Source organism: Canis lupus, chromosome 7 (assembly GCF_011100685.1).
Source record: "Canis lupus familiaris isolate Mischka breed German Shepherd chromosome 7, alternate assembly UU_Cfam_GSD_1.0, whole genome shotgun sequence".
NCBI lineage: Eukaryota > Metazoa > Chordata > Mammalia > Carnivora > Canidae > Canis > Canis lupus.
In genome coordinates this window covers 72,662,423-72,686,732 of record NC_049228.1, presented here as the reverse complement: position 1 = coordinate 72,686,732, position 24,310 = coordinate 72,662,423, and the positions used below count along the sequence as shown (strand labels likewise).

Genomic DNA, 24,310 nt, shown 5'->3' with positions numbered 1-24,310 from the left:
TGTCCCCGGGAGCCCGAGGGCATCCCCGCCCTCCTGGGTCCTGCTCACCTCCCTGCGAGCCCCTTTCCGCCCGGGAAGGTCGGTGCAGCTCCTGCTCCTCCGGGACGGGGCTCTCCTGTCCTGGGGACACTCCCCAGGCCTCAGCCCGGCTCCTCGCGGGGCCCCTCCCCCTTGGAGGCCTTTGTTTCTTTATTTCTTTTTCCCCGTCTTCCTACCTGGATAGAAGCGCGAACTCTTCTCACTGTAGCGTTCTAGCTGGTCTCTCTTTAAATCTCAGGCCGAATTGGTAGATTTTCAGGATGATTTGAAGGTTATCTAGGTAATTTGGTGGGGACAGGTGATGGGGGACCCTACTCTTCAGCCATCTTGCCCCTCCCGAAAGCACATTTAAATCAATGAACTAAAGCATAATGAATACCATAACTACTAAAGAGAGAGAAAAACATGAATCCAACTAGGAAATGAACACAAGTTTTAACTGCATACTCCATTCGTGAATGGCAGAGTGGGGAGGGAAAATTGCAAACAAATCCTGAAATCTTTCTGTAGATTTTTCTGTTGCAGTAGTGTGGATAAAATAGTCCTGAAACTATAATAGATATGCTATAGCATTTAGTATATGGTTAAATGGGTTGACCTGTTTAGAGGAAAAAGACATAAATGGATGGAAAAAGACAGAACAAGACCTTTGGGGGTGGGTTGGAATTAGACATATCTATATAAACTTATGATTTCTAACATATATGTAAGTATGCACAAATGTACATATATATGTATAAATGTGTGTGTATGTATATGTATGTTTAGTATGTAACTATATAGTGAAGGAATTGGACAACAGTATAATTCTGCGATCAAAATTGACATCACTAGTGAGGGAATGCATGGACATTGTGTCACTCTAGATGTGATATCCTGAGAAGGACACATGATCACCCATGTAGTATACTGGCAGAAAATACATAACTTGAATTTAATCGTGGGGAAACATCAGACACATCCTGAATGATGAACTTTCTGTTTAAAAAAATGGAGGAAGGGAATGACTATGTTTTTTAAAAATGTCAGTGTTCTAAAGGATAACAAAATAGTATGGAAAAGTTTCCAGATTAAGGTAGACTAAGGAGACATATCAACTAAATTTAATATCTGACCCGAATCCCATTCTGGAGGAAGAGAATGTTATAAAGTATTTTGTTGGATAAATTGGAAACATTGGAACATGAATGGAAGATTAGTTCAAGTATATAAATGTTAAATTTACAGAACCTGATAACTGAACTATTGTTACATAAGAGAATGTTCCAGTTCTCAGGGAAAGTACAATCCCTGCTCTTAAGGGAAAGTCATTTAAGGGTAAAGGGCCCTCAAATGATTCAGAAATAATCGTATGTACATTTGTACATATATGTGTATCTCTAAGTCTATATCTGTATACATGCACAGGTAAGTAGGAGAGAGGGAACAAATAGAAATAAAACAAATGATGTTTCTACTATTGTTAACAATAAATGAGTCTAGGCAAAGTCTATGCATGTTCTTTGTATTTTTTGTTCTTGCAACTTCTCTTTTAAGTTTGACATATCCAAATGAAAAGATTGTTTTCAAAAGAATAAAAATAAACATTATTAATATATTAGACAGTAGAAAAGAGTAATAAAGTTAGTGATTAAAAAGGGGATCTTCATCTAATAGAACTAGATTTTAATCATCACTTTCTATTATCATACTTACAATTTACTTACAATTAAGAATAAGTTGACTCATAATACTGAATTTGCTCAAAACTGCTGAAAAGTAATAATAATTTAGCAAGGATGTGGAAAATAAGGCTAGTTCTTAAAGATAATAATATGAATGGGCTGTGCAGCCCCAGTGACCCAGCGGTTTAGCGCCGCCTTCGGACCGGGGTGTGATCCTGGAGACCCAGGATCGAGTCCCACGTCAGGCTCCCTGCATGCAGCCTGCTTCTCCCTCTGCCTGTGTCTCTGCCTCTCTCTCTCTCTCTCTCTGTGAGTCTGTCATGAACAAATGAATAAAAAATCTTTTAAAAAAATAATAATATGAACGGGAACACTTAGTCTATTACAAAGTAGATTACTGGCGGTTATTCTGTATGTTAGTAAATTGAACACCAATAAAAAAAAATAAAAATAAATAAAAATAAAAAAATGGGAAACAAAGTAGATTCTGTTTACAGTAGCAATGAACATTCAAAGGTATACAGAAATAAATATAAGAAAGCATTTTTGAATCCTGTATGAAAATTTTAGTAACATATGATGTCTATTTGAAACTTTAGAAAATATCTTGGAAAACCAAAAATGATTTGATTAAATGGAAAGGAAACAAGTTCCTGAATTAGAAAACTCAGTATGATAAAGATTGCTCTCCAGATAGTCATAAGCAACTATGACAATGTAATATAGGCAAATACACCAATGAACAGAATAGGAAGTCCAGAAATAGACCCACAAATATGTAGAAATGTGATATAATAGAGGTAACTTTGCTGATTATGAAAGTATGGATGATAGAAAAAATTTTGTTGCATACTCTGTTTTCCAAATGAAAAAATAGATCCTACCTCATACCATAGAACAAAATTAATTGCAGTTGCATTGTAGATTTAAAATGAAGAACAGAAGTTTTAAAAGAACACTAAGATAATGTCCATGTAACTTCAGGGTTGTGAGTGAGTTCATAGGTTAGATGTGCACACTGTACAGGAAATAACTGATATATTTTACTACAGTAAAATTTTAAAAATTCTCTGCAACAAAGTCATCATGAACAAAGCAAAGAGCCTACTCACATCCTGGGAATAGGTAATCATCATAATCAACAAAGGATTGGTTCCAGAATACAGGAAAAGCTTGTTAAAATAACTAAGGAAAAATGGGCAAGAGGAATAAATGAGAACTTCGTAGGATATGTAGTTTCTCATATGAACTGTTTCATAAATAATGATAAAATGATAAAAATGATCAAATCGTCTTTGAGGGCCAAATATAGAAAAGCAGCCATCTATCTTCAGTTATATCACTGAGCTTCCAAGCTTGTACAGTAAATTCTTGATTGTATGCGTAGCCACACCAAGTGTTTTAATATTACATTGTGAAGGTATTTCAGTAACTAATGTTATATCATGAAATTTCATAGGACCAATCCTTTCCGGAGCACGAAAATGGTTTCCAGGTCGGAATGAGATTAGAAGGCATTGACCCCCGACATCCATCTGTATTCTGTGTGCTTTCTGTAGCTGAGGTAAGAGATAGTGTTATTGTCTTGGGCTAAGTGCACAATGACAGAAGAAAATTTTCTAGCGAATAATGAATTTGAGTGCTTTCTGTTATAAACAAGTTCCAGTACATTATGGATTTATTTTAGTCAGTGATGGGTGAAATATGTTTCTTAATGAATTTTTTCCTTCTCTGAAGATTAATCTTTTAATAAGTCCCTCATCATTAGCAGTTACCCTTGATTCAACTGGTAAATAGTTTTCATCTGAAGTTGATAATAATCAGTGAATCCACAGTGTTGCTTTTGTCTGTTAAGAGACATGATTCAAGTTTTAGCTGAACTAATGAGAAATGTATATGAAAAATATTCATGCACATGTGTTATTTATTTATATAAATATAAGAACTTTATGAAAATTATATAGAATGAGGAGCCATTGATGAAAATAAATGGCTTATAAAATGTAATATTTACTAAACATCTTATATTATTAAAATGATGAAACACCTCTATATTTTAATCAGATCTCATAATAAATACTATTCACTTAACTTACTGATTGATTATAGCTATTAAACTTGTATAGCATGTCTTAAGGGATGTATTCCACACTGTTTTATTGTTTCCTTTATTGAGTATGCTGGATCCATATATTAGAATTGAAGTGAAGCCATGCCCATTTTGGTTTTGCTCTGTACTACAACTTATACTGTCATGGGACAGCAGGAGTTTCCAACAGCAGTATTTGACAGGAATGATTGAACAAATAAACCCTTCAACAGATGGAGACATATATTGACCTCAGATTTCTAGACTGAGTAAAAGAATAGTTTTCTTTACAGAAAACATTCTCAATACTTAAAACATAGTGTCTGTCAGCATTTTGTTTTATTCTCTAAATCTGTTTTTTTTTTGATACAAGCACATTTGGATGGAAGGGTTGGTTCATATATGTTTATGGCACTGACAGACTATATGAATATTCTCTTAATTTTGTGTATGCTTCAAATGCATGACATTTAATGAAGGATTGCAAACATTCCATTTTACAGGTGTGTGGTTACCGCCTCAGACTTCACTTTGATGGTTATTTAAGCTGCTATGATTTTTGGACCAATGCTGGTTCCCCTGACATTCATCCAATAGGGTGGTGTGAGAAGACCAAACATGAATTGCATATCCCTAAGGGTAAGCCAGGATGGAAAGAGAGTTGGTTTTATTTTAAAAACACTTGATGAAATACTAACAAGAGATCTTGGAATGAATTAATTTTCAAAATAAAAGTGTAATCCACAAAAAGCAGTAAGACTATAGGGATACTATTTTTAAAGATAAGTGATTGTCTTTAAAAGAAAAGCATCTATGACTGCTTAGGTCAAATATACCGATAAGGTATGTATGGCAGAAATAAAATCTTAAGACAACATAAAGTTTATTAAGTCTTATAAGGAATGAAGAAAGCTATTTTATTTACATCATGGTTGAAATGAGCTATTTCACTTAGTCACTGATGCTGTACAGTGAGGAAACTTGATTCGTTTGTTTCAAACAAATCATGGAAAATAGGAAACTGAAACAGAGGAGGATTTCACTCTCTGCTTACTTTTGATGGGAATCAAAAATCCCATCTTTGTCTCTTGTTGTGTGCTAGTGGAACCTGGGACTGGTAGATGTCCCTGAAGCCTTTTTTATTTGCTATGTGCTGGTGAGGTGAGAATTTGATCAGTTGAGATGCCCGTGGGTCCATTCGCTTGTACAGCAGACTTCTGTACTGCCTCCTGCATGGATGTTTGAGTATCTCATGACTGTGGTGCTTCTGGAGTCAGTCCATAATCATTTTATTCACCAAGTCAGAGTGTCGTTCAGGGGTCTGTTTCTGAGATCAGTGGCAGATTCCTTAAGATTGCCGGATTTCATGAAAGCTGCTCACAGCTCATTCATGTAGTAGGTATTTATGGCACCCTTGCTGTGTACAGGCACCAGGGATAGAGCTGTGAATAGATATACCATCTCTGTCTTCATGGGGTTTTCATTCCAGAGGGGAGAGGAATAATAGACAAAGGTAAGCCATGGTGTCAAGCAGTGACAGGGCTAGGGGACAGAGAGCATGCTGAGGAAGGGCACGAGAACGTGATGTCCTGCAGATAGGTAGATGGAGTGAGGGAAGTCAGCAAGAGCCCTGGCTCACAGGACTGTCAGAGAGAAAAGCAAGAGTAAATGTCCTGGGGCTGGAGCCTCTGGCCATGCTGAGGAATCTCAAGGAGATGAACGAGGCTAGGGCAGAGGAGCAAGGGGAAAAGATCAGAGATGAAGTTAGAGATGTAGCCTTGGCCTTGGAGGCTGTGCAAGGACTCTGACTTTTATTCTGTGGAATACCCAACCAGAAAATATTTATTGAGCCCCTCTTGTTTGGGCCAGCACCATGTGAGCCACTTCAGGGCACATGGAGCGGAGGACCAGTAAAATATGGGAAACTCACAAAGATAAGCAGTAGATAGCTGGAGGTCTTAGGATTGTGAAGGTATTTCTGTAATTTTCCCAAGTGCCTTGGCACCCTGGATTGTTGCATCATCAGGACCTCTGATGTTCTGTGACATGGCTTCTTCAGGAGTGATGATGAACTCATGAACTTTTGTCTCTTCCCTTTGACCATTTTAGAAAGCCTTACTAAGAGATGAGATGCCCGTCAGGCCACCAGGGAGCCAATTCCATATCTCAGTGAATTTGAAATATTTGTAGATGATGATATACATGATGGGAAATCATGTCAACAGTTTTGAATTTCATAGGTTAAAAAACATTGAAACTATTTAGGGATTTTTATTTAAATCATTTGTGGTCTGCTAAAGGACATTGAATTTATGATAGAAGACTGAAGAAGGCTAATACATTTAATATGCACATGGTTACATCATGTGGGTATTTTGAGTAATCTATACATTTTTTTAGGTTACAGAAAAGATAAATTTGTTTGGATGGATTACTTGAAGGCCTGCAAGTTACAGAATGCTCCCAAGAAATTATTCAGAAACAGAAGTTCTGTAAGTATTTTCTTCCTCAGTATAAATCAGATTTCTGCTTAAGCTTAAATTTCTTAAAATTCACTATATATTCTGTTGTATTTTTTCAGAATTGTTAGTTTCTTATGACCTTTTCTCACTCATTTTACCACTATCCTATAGCTGTATCTCCCCCCCCCTTTAAATGTACAATTAAATACTTTAATTAGATGCAGAGAGTTGAAGTCTTTATATTTAAATCCTGCTAAAATTTAAAATGTCTTTTGGAAATGTTTTTTTCTTTTTGTTTCCAGTGAGTTACTTGTTTGAACTTAGCTGTGGTGTTTTGATACCAGTAGATACCACACGTAGACTTTGAATAAACCCAGCCTGGTTGGAATTTCGTGTAATCTGAATGGGGATGACATTTCATACAGATTCAAAGGGCTTATGAGCATGTGGGTAGACCACCCTCGTTATGCCGTCTCTGTCCCCAGCAATCTGCCAGCAATTCAGGAATGAATGAGAATAAAGTGCAGCCCTGCCTCCTCTGGCTCCCTCTGGCTCTGGGCCCCAGGGAAGGGGGCAGGGAAGCCTACTGTCTCCCTGCCACCTGCTGGCTGTGTGTCCCTTTGTAGGACTGACTCTGATCTTGAAATCAATGTTATACAACTGCTCTGTGTGTTTCATAGAATTGTATCAAGGGAGGAGAGTAATAGAAATGGGAAGTTGCTTTTAAAAAATGAAATGTGCTAAAAGAAAACAAAAAGCAGTGTTCAGTATAGATAGTAAAGAGGTAGAAAAAAATTGTCTTCTAATCCCCAGATACTGTATGTATACTTTCTAACTCCCAGGACTGGCTAACTACACCATACCAAAATGGAGCTTTGTTATTTTAATGTTCCTTTAAATCATAGTCCATACTGTTGTTTACTGTGAAAAAATATGTAGTGATACTAAAAAAGGCATTTGAATTTTTTTCAAGTGTAAGTTTATTTACGGATTAGTGCATGTGTTGAGAAGGCCACTGTTTCCAGATCTCATCAAAGTAAATGATAATTTCAGCGTTAAAGAGCATATCTTTACTACTTTTCCAAATACTGATATTTGGAAACTGTTCACGTCTATGGGGAGTAGAGAATATTATTTAATAGTCTCATATTCAGTAAAACGTCATATTTTAAAATTAATACAATTTCTTCTAAAAACTGAAAAGGGAAAATGATGATGAGGAAGAGGGAAACAAAACTGATGCAACAAAAGAGAAAAGTACAATGTAAAAGCTGTTTCCTGGGTTTTTGTTATGAATGTTAACTTCTTAACAGTCTGTTGGAATATTTTTACTAGTATTTGCATTCTGGAGGGTATATGTTGATACCCTGTACATTGTTCTGATGCTAAACATAGAAGTTTTGACAGTGGCTCAGTCCTATTTGGTGTCTGTTTCTTTTTGTGCCTCTTCCCTCTGGTGCTGTGTTAGAATGGGCCAATGCCTAAAGAATTTCAGGTTGGAATGAAGCTGGAGGCCATCGACAGGAAGAACCCTTCCTTGGTGTGTGTGGCAACCATAGCAGATATTGTTGAAGATCGCTTACTAGTGCATTTTGACAATTGGGATGATAGTTACGATTACTGGTGAGACACTGATGTGCGTTTTATTTTCGTGTATTCATGTTTGGTGTTAAGAATTTATTTTCCTTCCAGTATTGTCACTGTCCTTGCTGTTCTTAGAGTAATGAACATCAGGAATTTAGTGGCCAACTTTTCATTACCTTCTCTTCCACATGAATTGCTGAATTAGAGTGCCCGAGAAACTTCTCCACTCTATGAGAGGTTACCTAATGAGGCCTCATAATATCACCAGTTCAGGGCATTTCACTATGTTGTGTCTAGTTTGTAAGGGAAGCATTTCTATGAAAAGGAAGTTAAGAACTTGCAGTGTTTTTTTTTTCCTGAAAAATGTTGAACTCAGCCTGTCATATTTTTGAAAGGGAAGATTCACAGGGAGAATGGAGTGAATTATTTGAAAGCCAGTGGGGAGCAGAGAAAATGTATGCCACGATGTCATTAAACTAACATTGCATGAGTTCCAAATGTTTTCTGGGTAAAAAAACTGAAATACGGAAGAGGGAATGGCAAAAATAATTTTTGTAGCATTTCTTCACCGTATATCCTGAATAACCACCAAGTCTTGCCTAAGGCTGTGGTTCTTCACATGCATGAGGGGGGCCCTGTTTTCTTCTTTGAACTAAGAAGCAGAGCATTGCTTAATTGTTCTGTGTGTCTTTGGTAGAATGGTCTGGGTTCCTTGAAAAGGAGAAGGAAGAAATTGGAGGCATTTGGAATCTGGTCTCTCATATTACACTTTGGACTGGCCTATTAATTTCTCCCTTGCTGCTAGCAACAAGTGTGTGTTGGGGGGGAGATGCTTATTAAAATGTGCACTCTTTGGGGCTGTCACTGGCAGTTCAGGTCCTAGTCAACACTTTTTATTCATTTATTTTTTATTTTTTTTTTAAGTCAACATTTTTAAAAATTCTTTTAAATTTTAAGAAAGTTATGTAAAAGAGAAGTTTGGTCACTTAGCTTACAAAATACAGTACTAAAAACTACTTCTAATTCTATATAGCCATAAAATATTTTAGCTATATAGTTATGTCTTAGTATCAAGAATGGTCATTAGTCTTGGATTCTTTCTCTGGCATTAGGTTGTGTAGGATCTGAAACAGAATTGTGTTTTGCAGGTGTGATGTAAATAGCCCTTATGTCCAGCCAGTTGGTTGGTGTCAGGAGAATGGAAGAACTCTGATTGCACCCCAAGGTGAGTGGGTTATCTTTGAAGGCATCTCAAAGATATGTGTGAATGGCATTGGCTATTCTTACTTTCGTTTATGCAAACCACATTTTAATACAAAGTGTATGATAAAAGTACTGTGGATGATTCTTTTGATCACCCAGTAACCCACAAACCTGAAATCTGCTCATCTTTCCCACAATGAAAATGGACTAGGTTTATAAAGACGTATTAGGCAACCATTTAAAAACAAAAAGGTTGATGAAAATTTTTATCCAGTGAATTGCGTACCATTGCTGCAGATTGGTATTTAAAACTAGCTATTTCCTTGTACATAAATATCACTTAAGTTAATTTATTAATTGAATCATAAGATTAATAAATATTCTTAACTTTGAAGTTAAATGAAGAAATGTAGAAATCTAAGGAGTAAGAATTAACCGTAAGTCTTCAGACTTGCCAGACCTCTTCACCAAACCAACTTGATAAACACCAGAGTAAGGACTCTTTCTAGTTATATATATTTTTTCTCATTAAAGAAATATTAAGTATTTAGAGATTTTCTGTGTCAAATTTATGTTTTCTAATTTCCAAATTAATTAGATATACGAGCTGTGTAAGCTTAGCATTTTTAAAATAAATATTCTAGGAGAAACCAATTTCTTTCAATAAAAAAATGTACAGGAAAAAATGTAGAATATGGGGGCACCTGCGTGGCACAGTTGGTTAGGGGTCTGACCCCTGGTTTGGGTGTGGGTCACGTTCTCAGGGTGCTGGGATCAAGCCCTGCATGGGGCTTCTCACCCAGTGCGGAGTCTACTTGAGATTCTCTCTCCGTCTCTATCTGCCCCTCCCCGTCATACTCTCTATATAAAATAAATAAATAAATATTTTTAAAAAATAGAGTATGTGACATGCTATTCTAGAATGGAGTATATGCTTCATGTTTTGATTTGAATGATTCTGGAATTTTGCTGTATTATATGTTTTTTCCTAATACAGAAAAGTGATTAGGACTTGTCATCAAATTTGTGAGTTCAGTGAAAAGAATTAAAAAATTCAGAACAATCAACAAACCAAACTTAAAAAAAACCCACAACCTATTTAAACTATCCAATTAGTCTAGGAAAGTTTTATAAAATATATAGCATCTTCTCAAATTTGATTTTGACATGTAGACAGATTCAGAGTTATTTGTCCTGTTTTTCTATAAAACTAGCTAAAGCTAACTTTTAGAATTATGTTCTGCAAGATGAAGTTAAATGTTCGTCACATCTCATAATATGTGGTTTGAGTTGGTGTGCCTGAAAGTACAGCACACTCTGTTTCCCATTTTTCTGTAGTAGGGCAACTTCTCTGCAGCTCATTCTCACTAGACTTCATGATAGAATCAGTGGTTACGTTCATCACCTTGTCTCTTGGGGTTGTGTCCACCTGGAAACAGATTCTGCAGTGCTTTAAGAAATGTGTGTCCAGAATCTTTCCATCATTACCATGAACTGAGGAGGGAGGAAGCAAAGCTCCCATGCCCCAGATAAGGCCAAGGCTTTAATACCCTGCTTGATGGGAGTAGGGGACTGTTGTAGCTCATCAAGTCAATAAAGGACCAAGGGAACTCAATCCAGGTTTATCATTTTCCCCATTGCATACATGGGGAAATGCTGACAATTTGTCACCATGCTGAGATTTGATTAAGAGTTGTAGTCAAAGACTAATTTAGTGATACAAAGTCTTCACTTCAGGGTCACGTTTTCTTCCCTAAGATGTAGGTTTAAAATTCTGAGGAGATTTTGTCCTGATTATAATGTCTGAATTAGAATCTTCCAGTTCAGCTACCTCTTAAAGCTCATCTACTTGTTAGTATTCCTTTTATACATTACAGAGTGTTTTTGTACATTAAAATCCTGCCCTCCTGGAAGCCCAAATTCATACAACACTTGTTTCTCTGCAGGAAATTCTTTACTGACTTTTTTTTCTATCAAGATATAATTCACTTATTATAAATTTCACCCTTTTTACGTATATTTCAGTGGTTTTTAGTATATTTACAAGGTGGTACAACCATCACCTCTATCTATTGCCAGAGATTTTGATCACCCTCAAAAGACTAGCCTCCTCTACTCAGTCACTTTTCATTCTCTAGGCAACCACTCTATTTTATATCTCTATGGATTTGACTGTTTTGGACATACATAGAATCATACCATATGTGGCTGTTGTGTCTTGGCTTCTTTCATTATTAGTATAATGTTTTCAGGGTTCATGTTGTGGCATGTCTCAGTACATCACTCCTTTTGTTTACAAATATTATTCAGTGTATGTATATGCCACATTTTGCTTATGCATTCATTAGCTGATGGGCCTTTTTTTCACTTTTGACTATTATGAATAAAGCTGCTTTCTTGTACAAGCTTTTGAGTGATATGTTTTCATTTCTTTTGGATATAATTATAGAAGTGGAATTGTTAGGTTAGACTGTATTTGAGGAATTCAAAAACTTTTCCAAAGGAGCCGAACAAGGTACATTCCCGCTGGCAATGAATGAGAATTCCAGTTTCTCCATGGTCTCACCAGCATGTGATTATTGTCTTGATTACAACCATCCTGGTGGGTGTGAAGTTAGACCACATTGTGTTTTTGATTTGCATTTCTCTAATGACTAATGATGTTGAACATCTTTTTCTGTGGTTATTGATCATTTTCTTCTTTCAAGAAATATATGTTCATATCTTTTGCCCATTTTTGAGTTGGGTTATTTGTCCTTCTATTGAGTTGTCTTTGGATATTAGATACTGTTGTCTTTTTCACTTTCTTGTTGGCTTCTTTTAAAGCAAATTTAAAATTCTTTTTAAATTTTTAAATTTTGATGAAGTCTGAATTATGTGTTTCTCTTTTGTTGTTGTGCTTTGATATGTAAGGAAAGCACTGCCTAGTCTATGGCCACAAAGACTTGTAATAAAAGATTCTTCTTTACCCGTTGATTGATATCAGCAGAATTATATAAAAAAAACAGTTGATTATACATAGATGAATTTATTTCTGGATTCTCCATTCTATTCCATTCCTTTATATGTCTGCCCTTATGCCAGTACCACACTATCTTGATTACTGTAGCTTCATAGTAAATATTGTGAAATTGTGAGTTCTTTAACTCTATTTTATGTTCTTTTTCAAGATTGTTTTGGTTATTCTGAGGCACTTGCAAATATGTCCCTATGAATTCTAGATTCAGCTTGCCAATTTCAGTCCAAAAAAAGTCAGTGGGGATTTTGATAGGGATTGATCTGTAGATCAATTTGAGGAGTAGCCACCTCAAAAATATTAAAATTTTTAGCTCGTGAACATGGGACATCTTTCTACTTACATAAGTCTTTAATTTTCTTTCAATTTTTTTTCATCTACAAGTCTTGCACTTTATTAAATTTGTTCAGAAGTATTCTGTTCTTTTTTAATTGAAGTGAAACTTACATGACCTACAATTAACCATTTTAAAGTGTATGAATTAGTGGTAGTGTATTCAGAATGTTATGCAATCACCAGCTCTCTATAATTGCCAAACTTTTACATCACTCAGTAAAAATATTTTGTACTTATTAAGTAGACACTCTCCACTCCCTGCCTCCCATCCCCTGGTAACTTCTACTCTGCTTTCTGTGTATTTTCCTAATCTTGATATATTATACATGTTATATATAAAAATCCTGTAATATTTGACCTTTAGTATCTGACTTCTTTCATTTAGTGTAATGTTTTCAAGGTTCATTCAAGTTGTAGCATGTATCAGTAGTTCATCCCTTTTTATGATTGAATACTTTTCCATTGTATTTACATATGCTATGATTTTTTTGGTCATTCATCTGTTGATGGACATTTGTATGGACCTTTGTACTTCTGGCTATTATAACTAATACTTTTGTGAACATTCGTATTCAGTTTTCTGTATGGACCTGTGTCTTCACTTCTCTTACACCCAGGAGTAGAATTGCTGGGTCATATTATAATTCTATGTTTAGCATTTTGAGGAATTGACAACTGTTTTCTGTAGTACCTGTGTCATTTTGTATTCCCATAGCAATATATGACAATCATTATTTCTCAACAACCTTGCCACCTCATTATTTTCTGTTTTCTTGATTAAAACCACCCTACTGGGTGTGAAGTAATAACTTATTGTAGTTTTGATTTATATTTCTCTAATGACCAATGATGTTGATCATTTGTTCACGTGGCTTTGGCCATTTTCATATCTTTTAAGAAGATATGAAATTATTTGTCTATTTAAAGAAATTGTGTTGTCTTTATTTATAAACTATTTAAATATTGTGTCCATTTACTATATTATTATTATTATTATTATTATTATTATTATTGTGAGTTTTTTTGAGATTTATTCATTTATTTGGAGGGGGTGAGAGCACATGCACAAGATGGAGGGGCAGAGGGAGAGGAGAGAGAGTTTCAAGCAGATTCCTTATTGAGTATGGAGCTGGACACGGGGCTCCATCCCAAGACCCTGAGATCATGACCAGAGCTGAAACCCAGAGTCAGATATCTAACTAACTGTGCCACCTAGGCATCCATGTGAGGGTTTTTTAATGTATTCTTCTGACTATGAAAACCTAACATATAAGCGATTTGCAAATGTTTTCTCCTATAGATTGTATTTTCACATTCTTGTTAATGTTTCTTGCTGTGAAATAGTTTTTAATTTTGATAGTCCAACTTATCTATTTTTTCATTTGTTGCTAGTGGTTTGGTATTAAATTTAAGAGTCCATTGCCAAATTTGAGGTCATGAGGGTTTACCCTTATGTTTTTCCTATGGATTTTACAGTTTTAGCTATATCATTTTATATTTGAGTTGTTGATCCATATTGATTGAATTTTTGTATATGAAGTGAGATGGTGGTTCAACTTTTACTCTTTTGCATTTGGTTATCTAGTTTAACCAGTACCATTTGTTAAAGAAGCTATTTTCCCATCATATGGTCTTGGCACCATTGTTGAAAAGCAGTTGGCCATAGATGTTTGGATTTATTTCTGGACTCTTCATTCTATTCCATTGGTTTGTATATCTATCCTATGTCAGCATCATCCTGGATTTTTTTTACTTTATTTAAAAAAAAATAAGTTCACAGAAAAGTTGAGAAGAAGGTACAGAGATATCCTTTGTACCCTCTGCCTTCACACATGCACAGCCAACCTCCAGTATCAACATTGCTCATCACAGTGGTACATTTGTTAGGTTTGATGAACTTATATTGACACATCATTATCTCCCTAAAGTAGATAGTTTACTCAGGGTTCACTTTTGGTGTTGTGCATTCTCTGGGTTTGGACCAATGCATAATGGTGTGTAGCTATCATTTTGGTATCACACAGAATATTTTCACTGCCCTAAAAATCTTCTATATTCTGCTTAGTCATCTCTCTCACTGCCCAAACCTTTGGTAACCACTGATCTTTTTACTGCCTTCATAGTTTGGCCTTTTCCAGACCATCATATAGTTGGAACCATATGATAGGTAGCCTTTTCAGGCTGTTTTTTTTTTTAATTTAGGAATATGCATTTGAGGTTCCTCCATGTCTTATCGTGGCTTGATAGCTCACTTCTTTTTTGTCCTGAATAATATTCCATTGTCTGGTTAGTATCTTAGATTACTTATCTGTTCATCTACTGAAGCCCATCTTGGTTGTTCCAAAGTCTGGACAGCTGGGGCACCTGGGTGGCTCAGTGGTTGAGTGTCTGCCTTTGGCTCATGATCCCAGGTTCTCAGGATTGAGTCCTGCATCGGACTCCTCACAGGGAGCCTGCTTCTTCCTCTGCCTCTCTCTCTGTGTCTCTCATGAATAAATAAATACAATCTTTTTAAATAAAATTTGTGCAATTATGAATAAAGCTGCTGTAAACATCCAGGCACAGATTTTTGTATGGACATGTTTTCAACTCCTTGGATAAATAGCAAACAATGGTACTGCTGAATTGTATAAGAAAATGTTTAGTTTTGTAAGAAACTGCTAAACTATCTTCCAAAGTGAGTGTGATACTTTACATTTCCACCAGCATTCTATGAGAATTCCTGTTGCTCTAGATCCTCACCAGCATTTGGTGTTTCAGTGTTTTGGGTTTCAGCCATTTGAATAGGTGTGTATTAGTATCTTGTTTTTAATTTGCATTGCTCCCTATGATGTGGAGCATCTTTTCATGTGCATATTTGCCATTTATAAATCTCCTTTGGTAAGGTGTCTATTAAAGCCTTTAGTCTGTATTTTAGTCAAGTTGTTTCTTTTCTTATTGTTGAGTTTAAAGAGTTCTTTGTATATTTTGAACAAGTTTTTATCATATTTTTTTTGAAATATTTTCTCCCAGTCTGTGACTTGCCTTTTCATCCCCTTGACAGTGTCTTTAGCAGAGCAGAGATTTTAACTTTAATGAAGTCCAGTTTATCAATTATTTATTTCATGGATTATGCCTTTGGTGTCATGTTAAAGAGTCGTCACTAAACCCAAGGTCATCTAGCTTTTCTCTTGTGTTATCTTCTAGGAGTTTCATTATTTTGCATTTCACATTTACATCTGTGATCAATTTTGAGTTAACTTTCATGAAGGGTGTAAGATCTGTGTCTAGATTAATTTTTTTGCATGCGGATGTCTGGTTGTTTCAGCACCATTTGTTGAAAAGACAGTCTTTGCTCCATTCCATTGACTGTCTTTGCATTGCCTTTGCTCCTTGCCAAAAATCGGTTGGCTGTACTTATGTGGGTCTATTCTGGGCTCTCTGTTCTGTTACGTTGAGTTATTTGTCTATTCTTTTGTCAATACTATACTGTCTTGATTATATACAAGCTTGATTACATAAAGCATACTAGTTATATAGCAAGTCTTAAAGTTGTATAATCTCAATTCTTCAGCTTTGTTCTTCAGTATTGTGTCCTATTCTGGTTCTCTTGCCTCTCCATATAAACCTTGGACTACCTGTCAATATTCACAAAGTAACTTGCTGGGATTTTCACTATGCTTGCATTGAATCTATAGAAAAGTTGAGAACTGCCATCTTAATAAAAATTGAGTCTTCCTATCCACGAACATGGAATATCTCCCCATTTATTTAGTTCTTTGATTTATTCCACAGATTTTAATAGCATTCCTAATTAGGCCTTATACATATTTTGTTAGATTTTCTACATATTTCATTATTTTGGATGCTAATGTAAATGGTATATTTTTTATTTCAAATTTCACTTGATCATTGCTGTTACACAGAAAAGCAGTTGACTTTTTACATATTTACCTTGTATCCTGCAACCTTGCTACAATCACTTATTGGTTCCAGGATGTTTTTTGTCAGTGTTTTTGTATTCTATGCAGATATTCATGTCATCTGTGAACAAAGTTTTATATTTTTCCTTCCAATTATTATACCTTTAATTTCCTTTTCTTGTAATATTGCATTATCTAGGATGTATCACACTGTTTTGATCACTATGGCTTTGTAGTCAGTTTTGAAATCTGGAATATGAATCCTCCAACTTTGTTTTTATTTTTCAAGATTGTTTTGGCTATCTATGGCACCTTACAATTCTATATGAATTTGAGGACTGGGTTTCCCATTTCTAGAGAAATGACTGTTGGGATTTTAATAAGGGTTGCATTGAATATAGATTGCTTTAGAGAGTATTGTGATCTCAATGGTAGTAAGTTTTTCAATCCATGAATATATCGGTTGTCTTTTTTTAAGGTCTTTAATTTCTACCAATAGTATGTTTTCATTTTCAGTGTATAAATCTTTTATGTTATTGGTTAAATTTATTCCTAGGTATTTTATTATTTTGGAATGTATTGTAAATGGAATTGTTTTATTTATTTCCCTTTGGAATTATTTCTGGCATAGAGAAACAGAACTAATTTTATGTCCTGTAGCTTTAACTTAATTAGATTATTAGCTCTACTAGGTTTTTTTTGTTTTGTTTTAACGTTTTTATTTATTCATGAGAGACAGGGAGAGAGAGAGAGAGAGAGAGGGAGACACAGGCAGAGGGAGAAGCAGGCTTCATGCAGGGAGCCCAATGTGGGACTTGATCCCCGGACTCCAGGATCACACCCTGGGCCAAAGAAAGCAGGCACTAAACCGCTGAACCACCCGGGGACCCAACTCTACTAGTTTTTGTGTGTGTGTGTATTCTGTGGGATTTTCTTACGTTTAATTGTTTAGTCTGTCAAAAGAGGAAAGTCCCAAAAGATTAAAATTTCCAATTTGAATGCCTTGAATTTTGTTCCTTGCCTAGTCATTCTGGCTAGGATTTCCAGTACATCATTGAATATAGTAGTGAAAGTGGGCATTCTTGTCTTTTTCTTAATCTTAGGTCAGAAAAATCTCAGTCTCTCACCATTATGCATGATGTTATCCGTTGATTTTTTTACCTGTAGATTTTTAATAAATGCCCTGTATCATGTTAAGAAACTTCCTTTACTCTTAGTTTTGAATTTTTATCATGAAAGAATATTGAATTTTGTCTAATGCTTTTTTTGTATCTATTGAAATGCTTAGGTGGGAGGGTTTTTCCCTCATACTTTCTTGGTGAATAATCCTTTCAATGTGCTGTTGAGTTCAGTTTGTTACTGTTTTGCTGAGGATTTTTGTATTGATATTCAGAAGGGGTATTGGTATTTTTTTTCTTGCCATGTCTTTTCCTGGTCTTTTCATTTTTATGCTATTGTAAATGGGATTTTTTTTCTTAATTTCATCTTTAGATTATTCATTGCTGTTGTATGGAAATAGGATTGATTTTTGTACAATGACTTTATATTCTGAACCTTGCTGGATTTATTAGCTCTAATATTGTGTGTGTGTGTGTGTGTGTGTGTGTGTGTGTGTGTGTGTGTATTCCTTAGGTTTTTCTATATGCAAAATTACATCATCTCCAAGTAGAGAAAATTTTACTTCTTCCTTTCCATTTTGATTGTCTTTTATTGCTTTCTTAAATCCTCTGGCTAGACCTTCTAGGGCTTTGTTGAATAGTAGTGGCAAGCTCAGACATCTTTTTCTTGTTCCTAATGTTAGGAGAATGCTCAGTCTTTTCACATGAACTGTGGTGTTTGCTGCTGGTTTTTGTAGATGCCCTTTATCAGACTGAGGAAGTTCCTTTACGTTTCTGGTTTGTTTTATCATGGAAGAGGAGTTCTTTATGATCTTAATATGGTGTTAGTATATTTATATAACCAGTTCCTTATTCTATTAATACAGTGTTGTTATATTTATATAACCAGTTTTGTATTTCTAGGATAAATCTCATGTACTCTTTTAAAATATTTTTATTCCTAGTAGTCTATCTAAGGCTTCTAACAGTGCAAAGGCAAAACAGGATAAATGATAAGTCAGGTGTTTAGTTATTTAAAGTGTTCATCCACAGTATGATTGCTTGTCTTTAGGAGAGACATAAAGGGTTTCTTCTTATGGTGTTGGAGGGGGTTGACCCTTCATGATCACAGGGCCACATTGGACCACAGGAAGCTTCCCATTTGATGTGATGATATGTAGAATAAAAATTCAAGTAGACCAGCCATTTGATCAAAGTATTAATAAGAGAGTGGCGTATAATGAAAATATATGCAGAGGAAAAGTGAGCAAAAATTGGATGAAAGTAGTTTAAAGCTTAGAAGTAAAGAAATGGCTTAAAGCTTGTGATGAGTTATAGGATTATGCTGGCTTGTAGGTTTCTGTGAAAGCATGTGACCAAAGATGTTAGGTCTCTATTAACTGCATAAAAGAGGAAAAGTTTGAAACTATGGTTAATAAAAGCATCCCTGAGGCAGGATAATAGAATGCTGTGTACTCAGGTGGTCCACAAATGGGAATTTGGACATGAGATTTTAAAAGAAAAACCAACCAACACATAATCTTCAGATATTCCTTCTGCTGTGACAAGACGGGGGCTAGGATGCTAGAAATACAGGTAATATATGTCATATGTATTTTATATTCACACAAGTACTTTTAGGGTTTTAACATAGTAAAAGACAAAAAGAAATTAACATTGTTTGTATGAATGATTTGTTTCTGTTAGTAATTTAGCTAACGAGCTGTGTTGTTAGCTGTAGTCATTGTCCTTTAAGTGAATTTACATTTTAAGCATCATTTAATCCTATAGAATTTTATTTTATGGCTGTAATTACATTGTTGTCAGAAGAAAATGTATTTTCTATATTTGTTATAGCTTTCATGTGTGTGTGTAATTGTACATCTGAGAATGATTAGTGTGCTTGAAAGCAGAACAGTGTGTGCTGATCTGTATGGTTGCCCCTGGTGTATACTCAGATTCTCATAGATTCCAGATAAAAGAGCCTTTTCAGAGAGAAAAAGAGGGGGGGAAAGGCCAGTTTTTGAAATGTGTGAAGTATAAAATGTGAAGGTACTTTTCAGTGATGTAAATTTAATATAAGGTGTTACATATTCTATTTGGTGTCTTTTGGTCCTAGAGAAGACCAAAAAATATGTGCTTCTATTCCTTCAAAAGTTGCAATCTGCTGGAGTTTTAGTTGAAGTTAGAAAGTGACAAAAAGTTTTTAGGCAGACCCTTTAGCAATTGAAGGAGAGAAGCTTCTTTCCAGGAAGATTGTTGGGTCTTACAGTGAGCTCTTAAGCTTCACTTGGTGATGAGCAGGCAATGTCCTGTTAAGAATCACCTCCTGATAAATAGGGGCAAGTCTCATCCTTTTTTTGAAGTAAAATCCCTTAGTAGCATAGCTTTGGGTAGTTCATGGTATGGCTGGGTCTGTACAGTTAAAAATAAGATCTGTCCATTAAAGAATATTAAATAGAATAGCAGTGGAATGTTATATTTTTTTTGCTTTTCCAGTTCTTTTGAATGGTATTGCTGTTTTAAAAGTAACTCTGATTGCTTTGTAATGTATATGAAATTCCTAATACTTACATTGCTTGGTGTGGTTTGGTCACCAGTCAAAACGGTATCGTGAAGACTGTTTTCTCAACAGTATGATGACCTGTGTGAAAATCTGTTTTGCAAACCAGGACAGGAGCCTCCACACCAGCTGGCCTCCTGCTTAATTTGGGCCGGTAGACAGGAAACCCTGCAGAAAGATGGTGGCTGTCAGAGCTCCTCTGATTCCTAGCCGGACCATTTCCTCCAGGAAGGATGACAGTCCTGGATATAGTGCCTCTCCAAATGCACACTGCTGTTCACATTTGAAGCCCACTCTGAAACCAAACTCAGATTTAATTCAATGAACATTTTCCATGGTGACTTCTGTCCTTATTGAATGGGAAGATTTAAATAAGTATAAAACATGATGAAGGAAGGGATCTGTTTCTCTAAAACACTATTAAGGTATAATTCACACACTATACAACTCATCCATTTATAGTGTACAATTGATGGTTTTAAAAAATATTTACAAGAATTGTGTGACCATCACTGCATTCAATTTTAGAATGTTTCTATCACTTAAAAAAGAAATCCTGAACCATTTAGCAGTTATGCCCCAACCCTCCATTCCATTCAGCCCTTGATAACCATTAATCTACCTTCTGTCTTAGAGATTTGCCTATTCTGAATAGTTCATGTAAGTTAAATTATATAACATGGCCTTTCAGGTCTAGCTTCTTCACTTAGCATAATGTTAGAGTTCATCTGTGTTGTAGCATGGATCAGCACATCACTTCTTTTTAATTACAAATATTATTTCATTATATAGGTGAAATATTATATATATATTATATATATTATAAACCACAATTTGTGTATCCATTTATCAGTTAATGGGGATTTGGGTTGTTACCACATTTTGGCTATTTTGGATAATATTGCTGTGAACATTTGTGTGAGAGTTTTCACATGAAGGTTTCCAGTTCTCGTGGGCATATACGTAGGAGTGGAGTTGCTGGGTCATATAGCAATTCTACATTTAATTTACAGGATCTTTACCAGGATTTTACATTCCCATGGGTGTGTGAGGGCTTCAATTTCTCTGTATCCATGCTAACAATATGCATCTCTTTAAAAAAGGAAGTTCCTGGCAACTTCAAATTATGGGCATATGAGTCACATGCTGGGCTGCAGGGTAGGGAAGGGGGAGAGGGATGTGGAGGTGAGACATGATTAAGAACATTAGGCTCAGAATGATGTGTGATCGGTCTTGTAAATGTTCCTATTTTATTTAAAATCGGAAATAATTTTAAGATTCAGAAGTCACAACAGCAAAAATAGACTCCTTGCCAGACCATTTGAGATTAAGTTGTCAGAATGAAGATTTTGTCAGTCACCCAGTAATATTCTCTGTGAAGCACACATGCACAGATTTAATCCAGGATCACATGTGTTTACTTGTCCTGCCTCTCTAGTGTTCTTTAATCTGCAGCAGTTCTTCATCTTGCTTTGACTTTAATCAGCTTGACACTTTTGAAGAGTACAGGCCAGTTATTTCTTTTGTCATGTGCTACTCACTTTGGGTTTGTCTGATGTTTCCTCAGGAGTAGATGAATTATGCACCAGGGGAGGAATATTTCAGAAGCAGTGCATCCCCTCTGGTGGTGCTGTCCCTTTCCTGTTAGTGTTAACTTTGATCACTTGATTGAAATGGTGTGTGCCATTTCTCTACTGCAAAATTACTTTTTCCTTTTGTAATTAATATATACTTATGAGGAGTAACTTTGAGATTATGTGATTATTCTATTTCTCATCTTTCACTCACTGATTTTTAGCATCTTTTGATGTTCATTAGATGAATTAGTAATATGATATTTGCCAAATGATGATTTTCTGATTTCATTATTTCCTCTACATTTATTAGTTGACTTATGCTGCCCTGTGACTGACTGACTTATTTATTTATTTATTTATTTATTTATTTATTTATTTATTTATTTATTTATTGTAATTGGAATTGTGGATTCCTCTTTTATTCACTGTGCTTTCATCTGCTACTACATTATACAGGCCCTTGGCTGGGGAGGGTGAGGTAGAAGGGTCAGTAAGCAGCCTTCCTTGATCCTAGGGGGCTGACAGCCTACTGTCATTTTATAAATAATATGAATTTATAAATAACTGTTATAAATGATAACAAGGAGATTAGTCAAAAAAATAACATGAGGCCAGAAAGAGAAAGAAGTGCCTCATGGTGAAAATGATATGATGGTGTACTGTTCCATAACAAATGACCACAACTTAGTGGCTTAAAACAACACAAAATATTATCTTACAGTTCTGGAGGACAAGCCTCTGAAATAGATTTCTCTTCGGTTTTGAAATATTAATGAAGAATTAGTAGGATGGGTATATTGAGGCCATTTTATGAAGGATCTTTAAAAAAGCAGAATGAGGAATTTCTAGTCATATCTGTGGTATAACTATATTTAAGCATTTATTTGGCAATAGTAGGCCAGATTAAAGGAAGACCATTAAGGAGATTCATTGTATGTGCAAATAAAGAGTAGGGGCTGGGAAGATGTAAGAGACTCTGGGATTTCTGCATTCCTGATTCAGCAAGTGACTGAATGAGAAGATACAAATGAGCTCTTTATTCAGAGTTTTTTATGGTCTGGAAGTCTCTGAATTGATGGGCTGGTTCCTGACTTTGCAAAGCTCTTTTTTTCTTGTAAATATCATGTTCTATGGTAAATACATTTTAATGTGGCACCAAAAAGCCACTGAGAGCAGAAAAAACTACACTTGCATATTTTACCAACTATGGGACAATTTTTGTGGCCATCTGATAAAATGTGTCATTTTAAGTTATTGTGTCTATGCGTCTATTGTGTCTATGTCTATTGTGTCTATGTCTGGTAGACAATTCTCCTACCAGACGTCCCATTAGACATCGCCATGGTTCCATCAATGGGTAATCCTGCCACTGTAGCATATGATATCATGATCCTCTCTCTCATTCTCTAACTTGATTACAAATCATATCATCATTTCCCCCAAGTCTTTCATGGAAAACAAATTCCCTATACACTATTCTACAGGTACACTATAAAGGGATAGTATTGTATCGTCTGTAAAGAGTGCTCAATACTCTTTATAAATCCAAGTTTATTTTACCAATAATCACCAGTGAAGTGAAGCTGTGGACTTACAAGTCAAACTTATTTAAAACAAATGTTACAAAAATAAATAAATAAAACAAATGTTACTTACATTTTTCGTTTTATAAAAGTGAAGGAAATGTGTAAAATTTGAAATGTAATAATGAATAAATCAAAAAAATTAATCTCACCTCTCACTAGAGCTTACCATTATAATTCTATTATTTTTTCAATCATTTTGTCTTTTTATTTGACTATATATGTAACTTAAAAAGTAGAATTGTAATCTTATTTTTCATGCTGCTTTCATAGCCATTTTCTCTCTTGCAAATATAATTTGAACAAATTTACTCTTTTTTAAATAGTCTTTGAACCTGGCTATTAATGTGTATAATTATCTATTATAATAGATACCATGGTTTATTTTGGTTTTTCTCTTGTATCGGACATTAACTTTTTCTAGTTCTTTTTTTTTTAACTTTTTTCTAGTTCTTTTTTTTTTTTTAAGATTTTATTTATTTATTCATGAGAGACACAGAGAGAAGCAGAGACCCAGGCAGAGGGAGAAGCAGGCTCCGTGCAGGGAGCCCAGTGTGGGACTGGATCCCGGGACTCCAGGATCACACCCTGGGCTGAAGGTGGGACGCTAAACCGCTGAGCCACCCAGGCTGCCCAACTTTTTCTAGTTCTTAAATAACAATGGAAAACATTCTTTTAAAGAAATAGTTATATATGTTTGTTACTACTTTCTTGTTGTAAGTGGAATTAGTGGATTATAGAGGATGGAAACAATTTTTAAGCATTTGATAAATATTTCCAGATTACCCTCCACAAAGTGTTTTCCTTCCAACAACAATATTAGAAAATTCAGACATGAAAAAAAAATGGAACAAGACTCTAGATCTCTCAAAATACAGGTACAAATTTTCTCTAAATGTTGTATTACGAAGGACTTTTTTTTTTTTTTTGCTCACAATTTATCCACAGGTTCAGGTACATAAAAATAGGCAGTAAATCACTTTAAAAAACATTTTAAATAAAATAACTCATAGAAGGTTAAATTAGCATTCAGAAATATCCCAACAAAGAAAAGCCTTGGACTTGATGGCTTCACCAGTGAATTCTACCAGACATTTAGAGAATAACTAATGCCAGTCCTTCTCAAACTTTCCCAATAAAATTGACAAGGAGGGAACCCTTCCTAACTCATTTTATTTGCCTAGTATTACCCTGT

General features: G+C 35.2%; 1 protein-coding gene across 12 annotated transcripts in view; it reads left to right on the top strand.

Moving 5' to 3' along the window:
* The window catches only part of L3MBTL4 (L3MBTL histone methyl-lysine binding protein 4), a 499,515-nt gene that overhangs the window by 202,998 nt on the left and 272,207 nt on the right, over positions 1–24,310 (top strand). For all 12 annotated transcript variants that reach the window (XM_038543799.1, XM_038543800.1, XM_038543805.1 and 9 more), the window contains 5 exons: positions 3,163–3,267; positions 4,296–4,431; positions 6,193–6,284; positions 7,723–7,877; positions 8,987–9,063. In XM_038543799.1, coding sequence (XP_038399727.1) covers positions 3,163–3,267; positions 4,296–4,431; positions 6,193–6,284; positions 7,723–7,877; positions 8,987–9,063 — 565 coding nt within the window. The remainder of the gene's footprint in view (positions 1–3,162; positions 3,268–4,295; positions 4,432–6,192; positions 6,285–7,722; positions 7,878–8,986; positions 9,064–24,310) is intronic.